The 19,505-nt window shown below is 42.0% G+C and overlaps 1 protein-coding gene across 1 annotated transcript in view; it reads left to right on the top strand.

Moving 5' to 3' along the window:
• Window positions 1-8,998: 8,998 nt before the first annotated feature.
• Window positions 8,999-19,505, top strand: part of crybg2 (crystallin beta-gamma domain containing 2) — a 61,868-nt gene continuing 51,361 nt past the window's right edge. Inside the window, exon 1 of the mRNA XM_079878858.1 lies at window positions 8,999-9,328. Within this exon, the coding sequence (XP_079734984.1) occupies window positions 9,159-9,328 (170 nt within the window). The 5' untranslated portion in view covers window positions 8,999-9,158. The remainder of the gene's footprint in view (window positions 9,329-19,505) is intronic.

Genomic DNA, 19,505 nt, shown 5'->3' with positions numbered 1-19,505 from the left:
TGTGGACTCAAACAAGTGATTCTCTAACTAAAAAACTTGAGGTGTTGTATAATCGATGGCTTCTCTGTCGTATTTAAACAACTATTTAATATGCTTAGTTTTACAAATAAAATAAAATGGTCATATTTGTCTGAGTCTCTTCTACATGTTGAGTTTAAAGCAGGACGTGAAATAAAGTCTTTCACATTGAAAGTAAAGCGGTAGTTTAAAATAAACCAGAACTGCACGCATATTTATATATATAAATGTTTGTTATGTTAAGGTATGTTAAGTTAAGTCATGCCAGGGTTGGGAGCATCCTTAAAATAGGCACACATTTACATTTAGGTCTGTATGTGTGTGTGTATAAATGACATGCTGTATTAGATTTATTCTATGATTAGTAGGTTTTTTTATTTTATTTTTATTCTCAGAAAAGCCTTTCTAGGGACCCGAGACGCAGATTAGCTTACGCTATACTCTCGATGTGCAACACATATTTTACAGTTTTCGACTGGAATCATGTTTGTTTTTTTGTACTGTCCCGATATCAATAAACTTATAAATAAAAAGCAGTCTCTCTCAGTTTTATTAATTATGAGAAAGAACCATATTCATCCGCTCAAGCAAAACTCTGCTCTTCTAGAGACTGCATGGATATGACTCTCACACACAAACAAACACACAGATTCACATTTACTCCTCCTACTTTTCCAGGGAAAGAGTTTTACCTTGTAACAAGACTTCCACATAACAGACGTGTGTGTGTTTAACAGCGGCCCTCATCTTTAGACATGATCTGTGCTGTCAACAGGAAGTGTTGATATCTGGACCATGACGTAATAATCATGCATGTATTCATTGTTTGATGTTTTCTTTTGAAGGTCTGGACGTGCCCTGGAATGTCAGAAGGGCAACATCGTTCTGTTTTCCTCAGTAGATTAGTCATCTTCAGTCGATCTCAACCCAATAAACTCGTTTACCGACCAGATTCCCCTGACTCGCCTCTGCAACACTCATGCTTCTCAGTTCTGCTGTGTCATGCAGTGTTTGGAACGGATTTTGAAAGACCTTGGAGGAAACATGGGCTTTTCTGGCTGAAATATTTGTGCCATAACAGAGGAATAGGGGGAAGAACTGATGTGTTCTCACATGAGGAGGATCAGAATAACAACAGTAACTGAGTGACCGTGTGAAACAGCAACTCCTGATCTCCTGTTCTCCTGTTCTCCTGATCTCCTGATCTCCTGTTCTCCTGATCTCCTGTTCTCCTGATCTCCTGATCTCCTGTTCTCCTGATCTCCTGTTCTCCTGATCTCCTGATCTCCTGTTCTCCTGATCTCCTGATCTCCTGTTCTCCTGATCTCCTGTTCTCCTGATCTCCTGATCTCCTGTTCTCCTGATCTCCTGTTCTCCTGATCTCCTGATCTCCTGTTCTCCTGATCTCCTGATCTCCTGTTCTCCTGATCTCCTGTTCTCCTGTTCTCCTGATCTCCTGTTCTCCTGATCTCCTGATCTCCTGATCTCCTGTTCTCCTGATCTCCTGTTCTCCTGTTCTCCTGTTCTCCTGTTCTCCTGATCTCCTGTTCTCCTGATCTCCTGATCTCCTGTTCTCCTGATCTCCTGATCTCCTGTTCTCCTGTTCTCCTGTTCTCCTGATCTCCTGTTCTCCTGATCTCCTGATCTCCTGTTCTCCTGATCTCCTGTTCTCCTGATCTCCTGATCTCCTGATCTCCTGTTCTCCTGTTCTCCTGATCTCCTGTTCTCCTGTTCTCCTGATCTCCTGATCTCCTGTTCTCCTGATCTCCTGATCTCCTGTTCTCCTGATCTCCTGTTCTCTGAATCTCCTGTTCTCCTGATCTCCTGTTCTCCTGATCTCCTGTTCTCCTGTTCTCCTGATCTCCTGTTCTCCTGATCTCCTGATCTCCTATTCTCTGGATCTCCTGATCTCCTGTTCTCTGAATCTCCTGTTCTCCTGATCTCCTGTTCTCCTGATCTCCTGTTCTCCTGATCTCCTGTTCTCCTGTTCTCCTGATCTCCTGTTCTCCTGATCTCCTGTTCTCCTGTTCTCCTGATCTCCTGTTCTCCTGATCTCCTGTTCTCCTGTTCTCTGGATCTCCTGATCTCCTGTTCTCCTGATCTCCTGTTCTCCTGTTCTCTGAATCTCCTGTTCTCCTGATCTCCTGTTCTCCTGATCTCCTGATCTCCTGTTCTCCTGATCTCCTGTTCTCCTGATCTCCTGATCTCCTGTTCTCCTGATCTCCTGATCTCCTGTTCTCCTGTTCTCTGAATCTCCTGTTCTCCTGATCTCCTGATCTCCTGTTCTCCTGTTCTCCTGATCTCCTGTTCTCCTGTTCTCCTGATCTCCTGATCTCCTGTTCTCTGGATCTCCTGATCTCCTGATCTCCTGTTCTCCTGTTCTCCTGTTCTCTGAATCTCCTGTTCTCCTGATCTCCTGATCTCCTGTTCTCCTGATCTCCTGTTCTCCTGTTCTCCTGATCTCCTGTTCTCCTGATCTCCTGTTCTCCTGATCTCCTGTTCTCCTGATCTCCTGTTCTCCTGTTCTCTGGATCTCCTGATCTCCTGTTCTCCTGATCTCCTGATCTCCTGTTCTCCTGTTCTCCTGATCTCCTGTTCTCCTGATCTCCTGATCTCCTGTTCTCCTGTTCTCCTGATCTCCTGATCTCCTGTTCTCCTGATCTCCTGTTCTCCTGATCTCCTGTTCTCCTGATCTCCTGATCTCCTGATCTCCTGTTCTCCTGATCTCCTGATCTCCTGTTCTCCTGTTCTCTGGATCTCCTGATCTCCTGATCTCCTGTTCTCCTGATCTCCTGATCTCCTGTTCTCCTGTTCTCCTGATCTCCTGTTCTCCTGATCTCCTGATCTCCTGTTCTCCTGTTCTCCTGATCTCCTGATCTCCTGTTCTCCTGATCTCCTGTTCTCCTGTTCTCCTGATCTCCTGTTCTCTGGATCTCCTGATCTCCTGATCTCCTGATCTCCTGATCTCCTGTTCTCCTGATCTCTGGATCTCCTGTTATCCTGATCTCCTGTTCTCCTGATCTCCTGTTCTCCTTTTCTCCTGATCTCCTGTTCTCCTGATCTCCTGATCTCCTGTTCTCCTGATCTCCTGTTCTCCTGATCTCCTGATCTCTGGATCTCCTGTTCTCCTGTTCTCCTGTTCTCCTGATCTCTGGATCTCCTGATCTCCTGTTCTCCTGATCTCCTGTTCTCCTGATCTCCTGTTCTCCTGATCTCCTGATCTCCTGTTCTCCTAATCTCCTGATCTCCTGATCTCCTGTTCTCCTGATCTCCTGTTCTCCTGTTCTCCTGATCTCCTGATCTCTGGATCTCCTGATCTCCTGTTCTCCTGATCTCCTGTTCTCCTGATCTCCTGATCTCCTGATCTCTGGATCTCCTGATCTCCTGTTCTCCTGTTCTCCTGTTCTCCTGATCTCTGGATCTCCTGTTCTCCTGTTCTCCTGATCTCCTGTTCTCCTGTTCTCTGGATCTCCTGATCTCCTGTTCTCCTGTTCTCCTGATCTCCTGATCTCCTGTTCTCCTGATCTCCTGATCTCCTGATCTCCTGTTCTCCTGTTCTCTGGATCTCCTGATCTCCTGATCTCCTGTTCTCCTGTTCTCCTGATCTCCTGATCTCCTGTTCTCCTGATCTCCTGATCTCCTGTTCTCCTGTTCTCCTGTTCTCCTGATCTCCTGTTCTCCTGTTCTCTGGATCTCCTGATCTCCTGATCTCCTGTTCTCCTGATCTCCTGTTCTCCTGATCTCCTGTTCTCCTGATCTCCTGATCTCCTGTTCTCCTGATCTCCTGATCTCCTGTTCTCCTGATCTCCTGATCTCTGGATCTCCTGATCTCCTGTTCTCCTGTTCTCCTGTTCTCCTGATCTCTGGATCTCCTGATCTCCTGTTCTCCTGTTCTCCTGTTCTCCTGATCTCTGGATCTCCTGATCTCTGGATCTCCTGATCTCCTGTTCTCCTGTTCTCCTGATCTTTGGATCTCCTGTTCTCCTGATCTCCTGTTCTCCTGTTCTCTGGATCTCCTGATCTCCTGTTCTCCTGTTCTCCTGTTCTCCTGATCTCCTGATCTCCTGTTCTCCTGTTCTCCTGATCTCCTGTTCTCCTGATCTCCTGTTCTCCTGTTCTCTGGATCTCCTGATCTCCTGATCTCCTGTTCTCCTGATCTCCTGTTCTCCTGATCTCCTGTTCTCCTGATCTCCTGATCTCCTGTTCTCCTGATCTCCTGTTCTCCTGATCTCCTGATCTCCTGTTCTCCTGATCTCCTGTTCTCCTGATCTCCTGTTCTCCTGATCTCCTGTTCTCCTGATCTCCTGTTCTCCTGATCTCCTGATCTCCTGTTCTCCTGTTCTCCTGATCTCCTGTTCTCCTGTTCTCCTGTTCTCCTGATCTCTGGATCTCCTGATCTCTGGATCTCTTGATCTCTTGATCTCTGGATCTCCTGATCTCCTGTTCTCTGGATCTCCTGTTCTCCTGTTCTCCTGTTCTCTGGATCTCCTGATCTCTGGATCTCTGGATCTCTTGATCTCTGGATCTCTGGATCTCTTGATCTCCTGATCTCCTGATCTCCTGACGCCCTTCAGGACCTGCTTTACTGTACAGGATTATTATCGTGAACTACAACTATTACAAACATTTCTGTCAATCAAAATAAAGCTGAAACAAAAACAAATATAAGTATAAGCTACCTTGGTAATAAACTCCAAATAAATTAAATCTAAATTTCAATATTTTAACAAAAAAAAACTAATAAAATGACAAAAGCGCATAACAAAATGAATAAAAATTAAACTGAAACCAACATAACTAAAATATAAAAATAAAAGCTAATTAAAAATATTTAAAAAACTAAAATAAGAACACTGCACCATACCAACACTGTTCTCCTGCTCCAGCCTAGAACACCAAGGCAGACTCTCTTGTCTATTCAAAGAGCCCAAAATATGGAGCACTGGTCCAGTCTGAAGCTCCAGGGAAAGTTGGCAGAACTGTCCTGCGCGGAGCACTCTGTGTCACACACCGTCTACAGCAGTGCCACCATCAGCGAGGGGATCCACCTTCTGCGTAAAAGCACGTCTGCAGGTTCTTCCTACAAAATACAGCTCATCAGTGTGGTTTCCCTCCACCCATTCACCCCTCTGCACGCCCACCCTCAACACCTGGAGTCAGTAGCAACACTTGTTCATCACTTATAAAGGACTATATATATCCAGTAGGGGTGTAACGGTACGTGTATTCGTACCGAACCGTTTCGGTACAGGGCTTTCGGTTCGGTGCACGTGTGTACCGAATGACTGCATGCAATATTTTGTGTGCGGAACATAGGTACATTTTCGTGTTTCTACACGAACATATTAAGTGGCGGAAGTCTCCGCGTTCAGCGCAAATCCCGCCCTGCAGCTGATTCTAATGTTTTACCAGTGTTTTATCCGTCGTCACTGTAACCTAAACCAATAAAATAGACTGCAGGGCGAAAAAAAGCTTTTCCGCTCCGTGTGCGCCGCCGCACTCTCCGTTTCGTGTGTGTGTGTGTGTGTGTGTGTGTGTGTGTCGGCCCGCTGCGCTCTCTGCTCAATGTTCGAGTCCGTGTTTGCGCTGCGCGTTCTGCTCTGTCGTTAACGGCCCAAACACTCAAAACACCCAAAACAGGTGAAATTTCTCAGTAGTACACTTCTGTTTGCTGAGCTGGTTTAGTTATGCTGGCAAAAATGGTAAAATGACCTGCTCTGATCACAAGCTCTGGTAATAATAGCTTTGGACTATATTTTATTTTGATAATTATTAAAAAAGTGAAAAAAAAAAAATTCTTAAATTGATTATGTTGATTGATTATTGAAAAATAATAATACATTGATATATTTATGTTTAATATTATTTTAATATAGGGCTATTTTCTGTTCCTTTTTTCCCCGTGTTTCATTTAATTAGGTGATTATAAGTTTAATTATTGATGATTACAAGCTTGGAGGAATTGCAATTAATTACAGCAAATTGTGCAATTAATTAGTTCTTTTTTTTTTTTATCGATTCCCAGCCTTAATTTTTAAATATGAGCAGGCCTACAAGCTGGGATTGGTAATGCTGCACTGTAATCATAGTTATTTATTTATATTTTTCATTATATCTTATTATGTGATATTGGTTTGAGACTGAGAGTATTTTATTTAGTGGAGAACTTTGCAGCAGTATTTTATTTCTTATTCTTTTTTTTTTTTTTTTATATCTATTTTATTATATTTTATTAAAAAGTGTTTAAAAAAGTGTAAACAAATTGTTAAAAAAAAGTTTATAGTAATAAACAACCTGCAGTTTAATGTTTGCATTTCTTTCCCTTACTGTACCGAAAATAAACCGAACCGTGACTTTAAAACCGAGGTACGTACGGAACCGTGATTTTTGTGTACCGTTACACCCCTAATATCCAGACATGACAGACTTGTGGACCTCACTGCTGCTCAGGTTCCCTGTGTGGGCGATGAGCAGATCTTTAAACACACTACTGTACAGTCTGAATGGTTTAACTCAACTGCAAACACTTTTTTAGGAGTTGCTAATACACCTGATATCGTTAACATCTCTCAGAATGGAAAAAAAGTTACACTATTTGTGGTGTCATGTGCATTTGACTTGTTCATGGAGGACTCTTACTGCTCTAAGACTCTAAAATATCAGTCATTGATATCGACCATTGAAAACCTTGGTAGATGCCGGCTTATTGTGCTGGAGTTTGGTGGTCTAAGTCATGTACACAGGCTGGCGATCCGACTGTGTGTGTGTGTATGTGTGTGTGTGTGTGTGTGTGTGTGTGTGTGTGAGAGAGAGAGTGTGTGTGTGAGTGAGTGAGTGAGTGAGTGAGTGAGTGAGTTTAACAATGCACTTTTCCATCATATCTCAAGATCAAGAGAGTTCTGAGTGACAGGAGTGGATGAACTATAGCATATGAAATGCAGAAAATACCAATCATATTTAGACACACTCATATTTAGACACATTAAGAGTTTATTTCTACCTCTGATATTTTAGACACTTTTCCCCTGCAATACATGATGTTTTATAAACAAAGTTCAGGGGGAGCACGTTCAAATAATCAAGCCAATCAACTTGTCATCAAACAATTACCATGTCTACCCTATCAGCATGAGAAGCAGCCTCTCCTCGGACAGCACGCCAAATACGCTTTTATTCTATCTGATTTATTTGTAAGTGTGAACTCGTGAATGATCAAGTAAGATCTGTCTAAAATAAATCCATTCAAGCTGTGGGGAAATCATGCCGTATCAGAGTTCATTGAGTGATATATTACATCACTCATAAAACATTCCTCTTCTGTGCCTCAGTAACCAGACGGATGGGTAAGATTATCCTGCAGATTATCCTGAACTCTGACAATACCACAGAAAACTTCAGTTAAACGAACTAATGAACTAATGCTCTGTCTTTCGCGTCTTTGGGGAAGCAGCGCCCACTACTGGCCACAGGACGCTATGACTGGAGGGAGGCTCAGCACACTGACTGCACACTAGCTTCAGTGAGTCTCTAAATGTAGTGTGTGTACAGTATGCAGCGATGCATGTTTCCTCACATCATAACCTCATTACGTTGCATGTTTAATTCCTTCAGCTAGTTATGATATAGGCTATATATGTCCAATTATTAGCTTGGAAATTAAAATAATGTTGCATGTTTAATTGTTTAGTAAATAATGTGTTTCTGGCAATCTGATCCGTCATTATTCAACAATACAACAATTTACATAAACTGGTTACTACAAATAAAGGTTCTATATTGGCATCTGGTTCCACTAAGCACCCTTAATATCCATGGAACCTTTCCATTATGTTCTTCGCACTAATCAGAAAAAAAAAAAATGTTTTTAACACTGTCCATCAAAAGGTTCTTTAAAGACCCAGAGTGGTTCTTCTATGGCACTGAGGCAAAACACATTTTAGAACCTTTATTTTTCAGATTGTATGAGTGAGATCTAGACAGATTGTTGTGTAGTGTGGCGCCATCCACTGACTAATGAGTGTCATTACTTCCTGTGGAAAAACAGATCAAGTAGAGAGTCATATTTCTGTGCATAGCCTAATTATTCCTGATATAGAGATATGGGTTATCACCGAGCTGAAGTTATTTGACTGCTTTTCCAAACTCGCATTAAACTATCTGTCCATTCTGTGTTTACTGCGTCTGTTTACCTGTCAATCATGTGATCATCAATGCTATAGCGCTGGTAAAAGTTATTTATATATCTTGATATTTCTCAAAGGGATTGGCAATGACATCACCAACCATACTTCGTTCTGATGCATTATGAGTGAATTTTACTCATATTATAATCTGCTTTATTCAGATTTTTATTGGAGAGGGAACCTGTGTTAGTTCTATTCATTTCTTCTCTATTACTCTATTCGTGAATTCATTTCTCATCTCGAAGCATCTGAATTTATTTTCATATTTGTGCTTTTGGAACATAAGAAAATAAACGACACAATTTTATAATGATTACTTTTCGATGTCTGGTCTCTTTGGGTTATGTGGCTTTTTGGTTCTCAGAGATTAAAACCAAAATAAATAAAATCGCTAAAGCCATATGGCTTTAAAAAGTGAAAATTGATACAAATATTAGTATCGACTTTCACTTTACTAATCGCCAGTGACGTTTGATTTTGACATTGGCGACATTGCAGCTTTCTGAACTTTATGATAGAGTATCTTAACAAGCACTTTCATTTATAATTGAACTTTATGATAGAATATCTAATTCTACATTCATAACTGGGGATAAAACCTGCTATTCAGGGACTGAGATGCGGTGTTTAGTCAGTGTTGACTTCAGTTAATCATAATGTTAAGTTGAAGTGAAGCTGCTGGCAGTTTAACCGAACACTGGTCAAAATATGCAAATCACTTGAATTAATTAAATCTCTCACTGAATGAGGGCAGTTATGGCTGTTTCATAACCCACAGAACTGCCTTTAGAAACATGTGGAGCGAGTAACTTCGGTAGGTGTCTCACTATTGTTCACAGTGCACAAGTGAACACAACTGCTCTAGTGTGCTCTTCTAGTGTGCTGTTCTAGTGTAGTCATCTGTAGACTCACTCCTGAGTGCATCGCTTCTCTCGGTCCAGCTGGAGTTCAGTCGTCATGGCGAAAAAGAGTTTTTCCACCAGAAAGTCTCTGAGGAACTTGTTTTCTAAAAGTGAAGCGAATCTCAAAGAGTCTGTGGAGAAAGAGGACAGCGGGAAAGGAACACTCAAACTCTTCAAATGGAAGAAAAAGAAGAAAACGGAGACGGAAAGCCCAGAAGTTGCGAGGTAAAAACATCCATGATCCATATTAGGGTTTTTGTTTGTTTCGCATGTTCGTCTGTCAGACAGCCTTACCTCTATCTGACATCTGTATTAAACTATGCACTTTTCAATGTGATGTAAAATTTAAAACAATGTAGGCTAATTATGTAAAAACATCTACTTTCATTCGAAGACTATATATTTGTTTTTAATGTTGAGTAATAATGCGTTGTCACTTTAGAAGTCACATAAAATTACGCTACATTTCTAGAATCTATTATTGAAAATTAGCATTGGTAATTAATTTATTAATAAACAAAATGCATGTTATGATTTATTCTACGGGTATTTAAGAACTGCATTATTTCTGTCCTCTAATTTGATTGGATGTGTAGTTCTGAGAGTAAAGCTAATGAAAGTTGAACCTGTTATATTCTTTTCTTTTGCTTGTCTTGTGACTATCTATATGATATTTTAAAAGATGTAGTGAAATGTCATGCTGCAGTACGCAGGAGGAAAACGGGATTTTGTCTGCAAAAGGAGGGATTGTTTTGAAAGTCGTGGAGCAGGTTTGGTTTTGGAACAATTTATGGTTGCAAAGAAATATACGATTTAATTGGCCCTGAAATGTAAGTTTGAAGACATTATTTACTTGTTTAAACACCTGCATTTGATATTGAGTGTCTGAGACGGATGTGTAGTGATATGATATTAAATCCACAGCACTCTTGCTCTTGGGATATTTTTTTAATTAAAAGATCGATTGCATGAGTATCTGTTGGTATCTCACAATTGTAACTGTTGATGTCCATAAATAGAATGTTTAAAATGTTTCTTGAGCCACAAAAGTAAGATAAATGTTCTGAATGCAATTATAATCCATTAAAATAACTCATAGCCCAGCCAACACTGGCCCTAGATGAGTTTGTTCACACTGAATGAGGTCGGCCGATGCAGAACCCATGGATTGCGATTCTGGCTGGGTTATGAGCCAAGATTATGAGTTATGTATGGAAGCTTGTTTCCGCCACAGAATAAAATATTTTAAAAGATAATTTTATCTCACAATTGCAAGTTTACATCTCGCAATTCTCACTTTATTTCTTAGAATTGCGATACAAAGTCGTGTTTGTAAGTTATAAAGTCAGAAATGCGTAATATAAAGTTGCAGTTGTGTTCTAAAGTCAGAATTGCGATATATAAACTCACAATTGCAAGAAATAAACTCACAATTGCGTGTTATAAGTCCAATTATTTTTCCTCATTGGGAGTTTATATCACGCAGTTGTGAGAAAAAAGTCAGAATTGGGAGATAAAAAGTCGCAATTACCTTTTTTATTTTGTATTCTTTGGTGGAAACAAGCTTCCATAGTTATGGGTTATGATCTGGGAAGGAATAGCACAATTGACCCGTATTGTTCCTATAGGCCAGCTGACCGAATAACCCTCTGAACATCTCATAAAAAGCATTAGGTGAATTTATCGAGATCAGATTCTTGAGCACATTCATGATCTGAGTTTATTTTCATTGTGAGGACAAAATGGGGAAAGTGTAGAAACTCTGCAAGTGACTGTAGATTTTAAGGCCTGAATGATGAAATCTCACAAGCTTTTAGTTTTAAAACAGCATAAAGAGTCTTGTCTGGGACACTGAAGCTTGAATGGGACGCACCTACCCTAAAAACACATCTGACTTTTAATGCATTGGACTTCGGACATGTTGTCTATGTCACTTCTTTCTGTTTGAATTGTCATCAGCTCCTCCTAGTCAGCTGGTGGATGAGCTCAGAAACAGGTCAAGAGTAGTAATAATAGTGTTGCTTTATGGTCATATAAGTCATATAAGTGTAACTCATAGTCATATAATGAGTGTAATCGTTCCATAATGTGCAAAGGGTGGCTGAAAGTCGGAGATTCACAGAGTTATCCAGCCAGTCCTGGTGACACTTACACTAGATATTTGTTAATCTGTGGATCTGAATATTTGGGCTTAATATGGGTTAATGGGTGAGTTGAGTTTAATCACTTTAATTGCAACCCAAAAGGGCCTAATATGCACATTAACACAGTTTAACCCTCAATTAAAACCCTTTTGTATTAAATTACTGGAGGTCATTACAGTTCTTTCAAATTGCTTAGACACTAAAAGTGGAACTTGAGGCGAAAGCATTCACTCGTGGACCGAATCTTCAGTTTGCAAAACACTTATTATATATATTTTTTTTATTTTTTTATTTTTTTTTTACACGTACACATTCACATACACAAAGCGCTTTAGAAATAAAGTTGACTTTCTGACTTGGCTTGTATGCATATTCAGTGTGTGTGTATATATATATATATAAGATTCAATATAGATTGTTTCGCAGCAGCTTCACGATAGTATCAAAGTCACAAGTGTCATTATTCAGCTCAAGTCAGTTCAGTGTTGATTCAGTTCAGTTCCAGAACTGTGTAGAAGTCATCAGTACTGTATATACAGTGTGTTTGTGCACATACATGTGTGTGTGACAAACTCCTGTAATTCTACTACACACCGAACAAGCAAAAGACACGAGAGTAGTGTTGTACATGTTTCACATCTGTGTGTAGTTTGTGTGTGTGTGTGGCTAATCATTTGGTGATTGTGTGTAGAGTTACTACGCAAAAACACAATTTGAAGTGTTTGCTTTTGAAAGAGATCCTTTGTATGTTTTGTGTGTTTTGTGGTTTTGTGTGTTGATTTTCTAGAAATTGAGCCGTAATTTTTAGAAATTGTGTGTAAGCACTTTGAATAAACTGTAATTCTCAGGCGATCGACCTGCAATAACTCCTGAAACGTGACAGTTCTTCAGAACCGTCGGTTAATTCTGTGTTTGCTCGACACAATACTGTGTGATGCCTTAATCAAACACTGCTCGCCGTGTGTCTCCATTCCCAAATAAACCGTGACACTAAAGCAAACAAGCTGTGTGTGTGTGTGTGTGTGTGTGTGTGTGTTCACAGTGAGAGGAGTTCAACCCCAAACCTGTTGCTTGTGTAGACAGACTCACAGTTTAACCTCGGCGTGGAGAGAATAACCGTGTGTAGTCTGAGCTTTATGTGTCAACAGAAACATCCAGAAACTGCAGATATGCCTCACAACCAACACTTCAGTGTTTATGAGTAGATTTACACTCTCAGAACACACACATTTGGTTGAACATGTTGAGTATTGACCAATATATTATTAGAGCTTTTATTTTTATATATCAGTATAGTTTGGTTTGGGGTCGGTAAGATTTTTAAAATGTTTCTGAAAGAGTCTCTTCTGCTCATCAAAGCTGCATTTATTTGATCAAAAATACAGTAAAACAGGGAAATATTATTCCAGTGTAAATCATCTGTTCTCTATGTGAATATACAGTAAAGTGTAATTTATTCCTGTGATCAAAGCTGAATGTTCAGCTAGGGCTGGGCAATATGGACCAAAAGTCATATCCCGATATATTTAGGCTGAATATTGATATACGATATATATCCCAATATTTTTTCCGCAAAGTGAGAGCAAATGTTCAGTCAAAGCCAAATATGACATCACAAGTAGTTTTATTGAAAAAGGCTATTTCAGTGAACAGTTGCTAAATCAAATGAATAAATAATAAACAGGTTTCTTCACCTTAGGGCTGCACGATTATGACAAAAATCATAATTGCCGATTATTCCCTTGGAATTGTAATTGAAATCTATTAATTATGATTATCAAAATTTACATTGAATATATATAAACAAATTTTGTGTAAACATGTTATAATTTGCATATATATATATATGCAAATTATATTTTTTATATATGCAAATTATAACACGTTTTAACACACACAAGTACTGTCCCCCTTTACTTAACATACACATAAATTGTAAGAATATGACTAATAGTAAAGACTAGTACTAATAAATAAACATTAGGCCAATGCTAAAGCTATTAAATAGCAGTCCCAAACTAGTTTTTGTTAATACAATGTTGGTATGAGCCACTACAGTCATTTAAAAAATATAAAAAATTAACACAAAGAAAAATAAAGTGGCATTTTGGGGTTAATATGGAAACGACAGTTACCATGGTGAATACACAATATTAACAAGAACTATTAATGAAACATGGAAACTGCTCTTGGTGAACAGAATGAAAATCATACCTGCATTACTTTTATTTCGTGTAATTTACAACGTAACGGCGTTGCATGCTCGTAGTTTGGCGATAGTGAGGTGATACACAGCGAACAGCGCGCGCCGCCGCATTGGCGCGTGCAATTGATGAGTGTGCGCTACGAGCACAGTATATCGGCTGACAGGACAAGAAAGTCTGTTTTTCTGAGGTGAAAGACTTTATTTCAGCGTACACTTATGTCACTGCCTGGTAGTTCCTATTGTGCTGGGTTTTCTGAAGTCGTCATGATTCCCCTCTCATAACATAACGCTCTAAACACGCACGCAAAGTGGAAAAGGAGGGGCGGGGGCGGGGGGAGCAGTGCAGAGAGCTCCGGGTCAGCTGTTGCCTTGAGCAAGGATCACAGCGCAAATTTGAATTATATCGATATATGCGATATGGTATAATTCCATATCGCATTTAAAAATATATCGATATATTTTTTATATCGATATATCGCCCAGCCCTATGTTCAGCATCATTACTCCAGTCTTCAGTGTCACATGATCCTCCAGAAATCACTCTAATATAATGATTTGATGATCAAGAAACATTTATGATTATTATCAGTGTTGAAAACAGCTTCAGATTTCAGTGGAAAACGTTTTTTTTTTTTTTTTCAGGCTTTGTTGATGAATAGAGAGTTAAAAACAGAAATGTGTGTGTGTGTGTGTGTGTGTGTGTACTTGTACAACTATCTTTGTGAGAACCAGTTTGAGTTTTAGACCATTGGAGTGAGGACAAAGAGAGTAAAGTGAGGACATGTTGGCCGGTCCTCAGTCTCTGAGAGCCTTTAAAGGCCTGTTTGAGGGTCAAGACGTGGTTTTAGGGTTAAGGTTATAATGAGGTTAAGGGTCGGTTTAGGGTCAGGGGTCGGGTTAGGCACTTAGTTGTGATGGGTAAGGTTAGGGTAAGCGGCTAGAGATTGCATTGTGTCAATGAATGTCCTCATAAAGATAGATGTACAAGATAGTGTGTGTGTGTGCGTGTGCGTGTGTGTGTGTGTGTGTGTGTGTGTGTGTGTGTGTGTGTGTGTTCAATCACTGGTCAATTTATTTAGACAAAATAAAAATTTCATATCAGCCATTTATCAGTTGTCAGCCATGAAATGAAAATAAACAAATTGTGGGTTTATTGAATGTTTTCCTGCAGGGATTTAAATTTTAGTAAAAACATTCATCCATCCATCCATCTTCTTTGGCTTATCCGGGGCTGGGTCGCGGGGGCAGCAGTCTAAGCAGAGATGCCCAGACTTCCCTCTCCCTAGTCACTTCCTCTAGCTCTTCCGGGGGGACACCGAGGCGTTCCCAGGCCAGCCCGGGAGACACACTCCCTCCCTCTTCGCCGGGGGTCTCCTCCCGGTGGGACACGCGGAACAGATGCCCGAGCCACCTCAGCTGACCCCTCTCGATGTGGAGGAGCAGCGGCTCTACTCTGAGCTCCTCCCAAGTGACCGAGCTCCTCACCCGATCTCTAAGGGATCGCCCAGCCACCCTGCAGAGAAAGCTCATTTCGGCTGCCTGTATCCGGGATCTTGTCCTTTCGGTCATGTCCCACAGCTCATGACCATAGGTGAGAGTAGGAATGTAGACTGACCGGTAAATCGAGAGCTTCGCCTTGCAGCTCAGCTCTTTCTTTACCACGACAGACCGGTACATCGACCGCATTACTGCAGAAGCTGCACCGATCCGTCTGTCGATCTCCCGTTCCATCCTTCCCTCACTCGTGAACAAGACCCAAAGATACTTGAAGTCCTCCACTTGAGGCAGGAACTCTCCACCAAACCACCCTTTTCCGACTGAGAACCATGGCCTCGGATTTGGAGGCGCTGATTCTCATCCCAGCCGCTTCACACTCGGCTGCAAACCATCCCAGTGCATGCTGAAGGTCCTGGTGTGATGGGGGTAACATGAAAACATTATCCGCAAAAAGCAGAGACGAAATCGTGTGGTCCCCAAACCTGACACCCTCCGGCCCCTGGCTGAGCCTTCCCTTACATCCCTTACTTCCGGTGTCCACCACCGGGTTCGAGGATTGCCGCCTCGACGGGCACCGGAGACCTTACGGCCACAGCTCCGAGTGGCCACGTCAACAATGGAGGTGGAGAACATGGTCCACTCGGACTCAATATCTCCAGACTCCCTCGGGATCCGGTCGAAGCTCCGCCGGAGGTGGAAGTTGAAGATCTCTCTGACAGGAGACTCGGCCAAACGTTCCCAACTGACCCTCACAATACGCTTGGGTCTGCCGAGTCTGTCCAGCTTCCTCCCCCGCCATTGGATCCAACTCGCCACCAGGTGGTGATCAGTTGACAGCTCCGCCCCTCTCTTCACCCGAGTGTCCAAGACATACGGCCGGAGGTCGGATGAAACGACCACAAAGTCAATCATCGACCTCCGGCCTAGGGTGTCCTGGTGCCACGTGCACTGATGGACACCCTTATGCTTGAACATGGTGTTCTTTATGGTCAAACTGTAACTAGCACAGAAGTCCAATAACAGAACACCGCTCGGGTTCAGATCAGCGGGGCCGTTCCTCCCAATCACGCCCCTCCAGGTGTCACTGTCGCTGCCCACGTGGGCGTTGAAGTCCCCCAAAAGAACGACAGAGTCCCCAGTCGGAGCACTTTCCAGCACCCCTCCCAGAGACCCCAAGAGGGCCGGGTACTCTGCACTGCCGTTCGGTCCGTAGGCACACACGACAGTGAGAGACCCGTCCCCGACCCGAAGGCGCAGGGAAGCGACCCTCTCGTTCACCGGGGTGAACTCCAACACATGGCGGCTGAGCTGGGGGGCTGGAGAGCCAGCCGCCTCTCACCATGGGCAACTCCAGAGTGGTAAAGAGTCCATCCTCTCTCAAGGAGTGTGGTTCCAGAGCCCAAGCCGTGCTGGAGGTGATCCCGACTATCTCTAGTCGGTACCTCTCAACCTCACGCACAATCTCAGGCTCCTTCCCCGCCAGCGAGGTGACGTTCCACATCCCTAAAGCCAGTTTCTGTGTCGAGGCCCCTGCCTTCGACTGCTTCCCGATCCACTATACAAGCCCCAACCCTGCAAAAACAGTAAAAACATATAAATTAATTAATTTAATTAATTAATTAATTTTACAAATTAAGTGTTTAGTTGTCTACAGTGCTCTTTTATATACATTTAAATTGAAGGAATGATTTCTTGCCTCAGTATTTTTGCACAGGAATATCAGCGAGCAAGTTTTCTGTTAATGATACGGTTGCAGTGAAGGAACAGGCCGTACAACATTACTGTCTCCATCATCACACGAGCGAAACTCATGTGTGTGAGCCCTCGAGGGAGAAGATGAGAACACACACTCCACACACACCAGTGAAAGTCTCCGCTGGCTTTCACCTGACGCTGTCAGGCCTTCAGAAACTCTATCCAGGTTCAACAGATTCTATACTCAGGTTGAGTTTAGACCTCAGGGATTACACTCAGGTTGAGTTTAGACCTCAGGGATTACACTCAGGCTGAGTTTAGACCTCAGTGATTACACTCAGGTTGAGTTTAGACCTCAAGGATTACACTCAGGTTGGGTTTAGACCTCAGTGATTACACTCTGGCTGAGTTTAGACCTCAGTGATTACACTCAGGTTGAGTTTAGACCTCAGTGATTACACTCAGGTTGAGTTTAGACCTCAAGGATTACACTCAGGTTGAGTTTAGACCTCAAGGATTACACTCAGGTTGAGTTTAGACCTCAGGGATTACACTCAGGTTGAGTTTAGACCTCAAGGATTACACTCAGGTTGAGTTTAGACCTCAAGGATTACACTCAGGTTGAGTTTAGACCTCAGGGATTACACTCAGGCTGAGTTTAGACCTCAAGGATTACACTCTGGCTGAGTTTAGACCTCAAGGATTACACTCAGGTTGAGTTTAGACCTCAAGGATTACACTCAGGTTGAGTTTAGACCTCAAGGATTACACTCAGGTTGAGTTTAGACCTCAAGGATTACACTCAGGTTGGGTTTAGACCTCAGTGATTACACTCTGGCTGAGTTTAGACCTCAGTGATTACACTCAGGTTGAGTTTAGACCTCAAGGATTACACTCAGGTTGAGTTTAGACCTCAGGGATTACACTCAGGTTGGGTTTAGACCTCAGTGATTACACTCAGGCTGAGTTTAGACCTCAGTGATTACACTCAGGTTGAGTTTAGACCTCAGGGATTACACTCAGGTTGAGTTTAGACCTCAGGGATTACACTCAGGTTGAGTTTAGACCTCAGTGATTACACTCAGGTTGGGTTTAGACCTCAGTGATTACACTCAGGTTGGGTTTAGACCTCAGTGATTACACTCAGGCTGAGTTTAGACCTCAGTGATTACACTCAGGCTGAGTTTAGACCTCAGTGATTACACTCAGGTTGAGTTTAGACCTCAGTGATTACACTCAGGTTGAGTTTAGACCTCAGTGATTACACTCAGGTTGAGTTTAGACCTCAGTGATCACACTCAGGTTGAGTTTAGACCTCAGTGATCACACTCAGGTTGGGTTTAGACCTCAGTGATTACACTCAGGCTGAGTTTAGACCTCAGTGATTACACTCAGGTTGAGTTTAGACCTCAGGGATTACACTCAGGTTGAGTTTAGACCTCAGGGATTACACTCAGGTTGAGTTTAGACCTCAGGGATTACACTCAGGTTGAGTTTAGACCTCAGGGATTACACTCAGGTTGAGTTTAGACCTCAGTGATTACACTCAGGCTGAGTTTAGACCTCTGTGATTACACTCAGGTTGAGTTTAGACCTCAGGGATTACACTCAGGTTGAGTTTAGACCTCAGGGATTACACTCAGGTTGAGTTTAGACCTCAGGGATTACACTCAGGCTGAGTTTAGACCTCAGTGATTACACTCAGGTTGGGTTTAGACCTCAGTGATTACACTCAGGTTGGGTTTAGACCTCAGGGATTACACTCAGGTTGGGTTTAGACCTCAGTGATCACACTCAGGTTGGGTTTAGACCTCAGTGATTACACTCAGGTTGGGTTTAGACCTCAGTGATTACACTCAGGTTGGGTTTAGACCTCAGTGATTACACTCAGGTTGGGTTTAGACCTCAGTGATTACACTCAGGTTGGGTTTAGACCTCAGTGATTACACTCAGGTTGGGTTTAGACCTCAGTGATTACACTCAGGTTGGGTTTAGACCTCAGGGATTACACTCAGGTTGGGTTTAGACCTCAGGGATTACACTCAGGTTGAGTTTAGACCTCAGGGATTACACTCAGGTTGAGTTTAGACCTCAGTGATTACACTCAGGTTGAGTTTAGACCTCAGTGATTACACTCAGGTTGGGTTTAGACCTCAGTGATTACACTCAGGTTGGGTTTAGACCTCAGTGATTACACTCAGGCTGGGTTTAGACCTCAGTGATTACACTCAGGTTGAGTTTAGACCTCAGTGATTACACTCAGGCTGAGTTTAGACCTCTGTGATTACACTCAGGTTGAGTTTAGACCTCAGTGATCATACTCGGATGTTTTCAGCGTCGTGTGCCCGGGGGTTTTCAGGGTGGGTTTGGAATGTGAAGCATGATGATATTTATTAAAAGTCTGTGCGATCTTTAGGCCTCAGACTCACTTTCTCTCGCTTCTGAAGCTCCTGGATCATCACTGCATGTTCATGCTTGCAAATTAAATTAACTCTCGACTGTCTGCACGACTTCTTTTGACGTATTCTTTCACATAACTCGAAGGATAATTCACCAGTCGTTCACGTTCCTCAAGTTGCAGCTGCTCTTTGTTTGAAATAAGTTTTTTGTGCATGACAACTACATGATTCACTTTCTAAAAATGTGATTGCTTCCTTCATGACCGGGGTTTTTATATGCATTTGTTCCAAACTAATATTTCCAGTTTAAATGAGAGCTATTATGAGTTATGAATTGCATCCCTGCATATGTAATGCCACACAATTAGTCCATTGTGTTCTGTGTTCATTAAGGTGAATCAGAAGCACTTTACTGAAGTCATTTAAATTAGATGAGCCATTAGTGTGTGTTCACGTCTTGT

The sequence above is a fragment of the Squalius cephalus genome (assembly GCF_949319135.1).
Source record: "Squalius cephalus genome assembly, chromosome: 8".
In the NCBI taxonomy this organism is placed as follows: domain Eukaryota; kingdom Metazoa; phylum Chordata; class Actinopteri; order Cypriniformes; family Leuciscidae; genus Squalius; species Squalius cephalus.
Note: the sequence above shows the minus strand (reverse complement) of the source record. Positions and strands in the feature narration are given on the sequence as shown.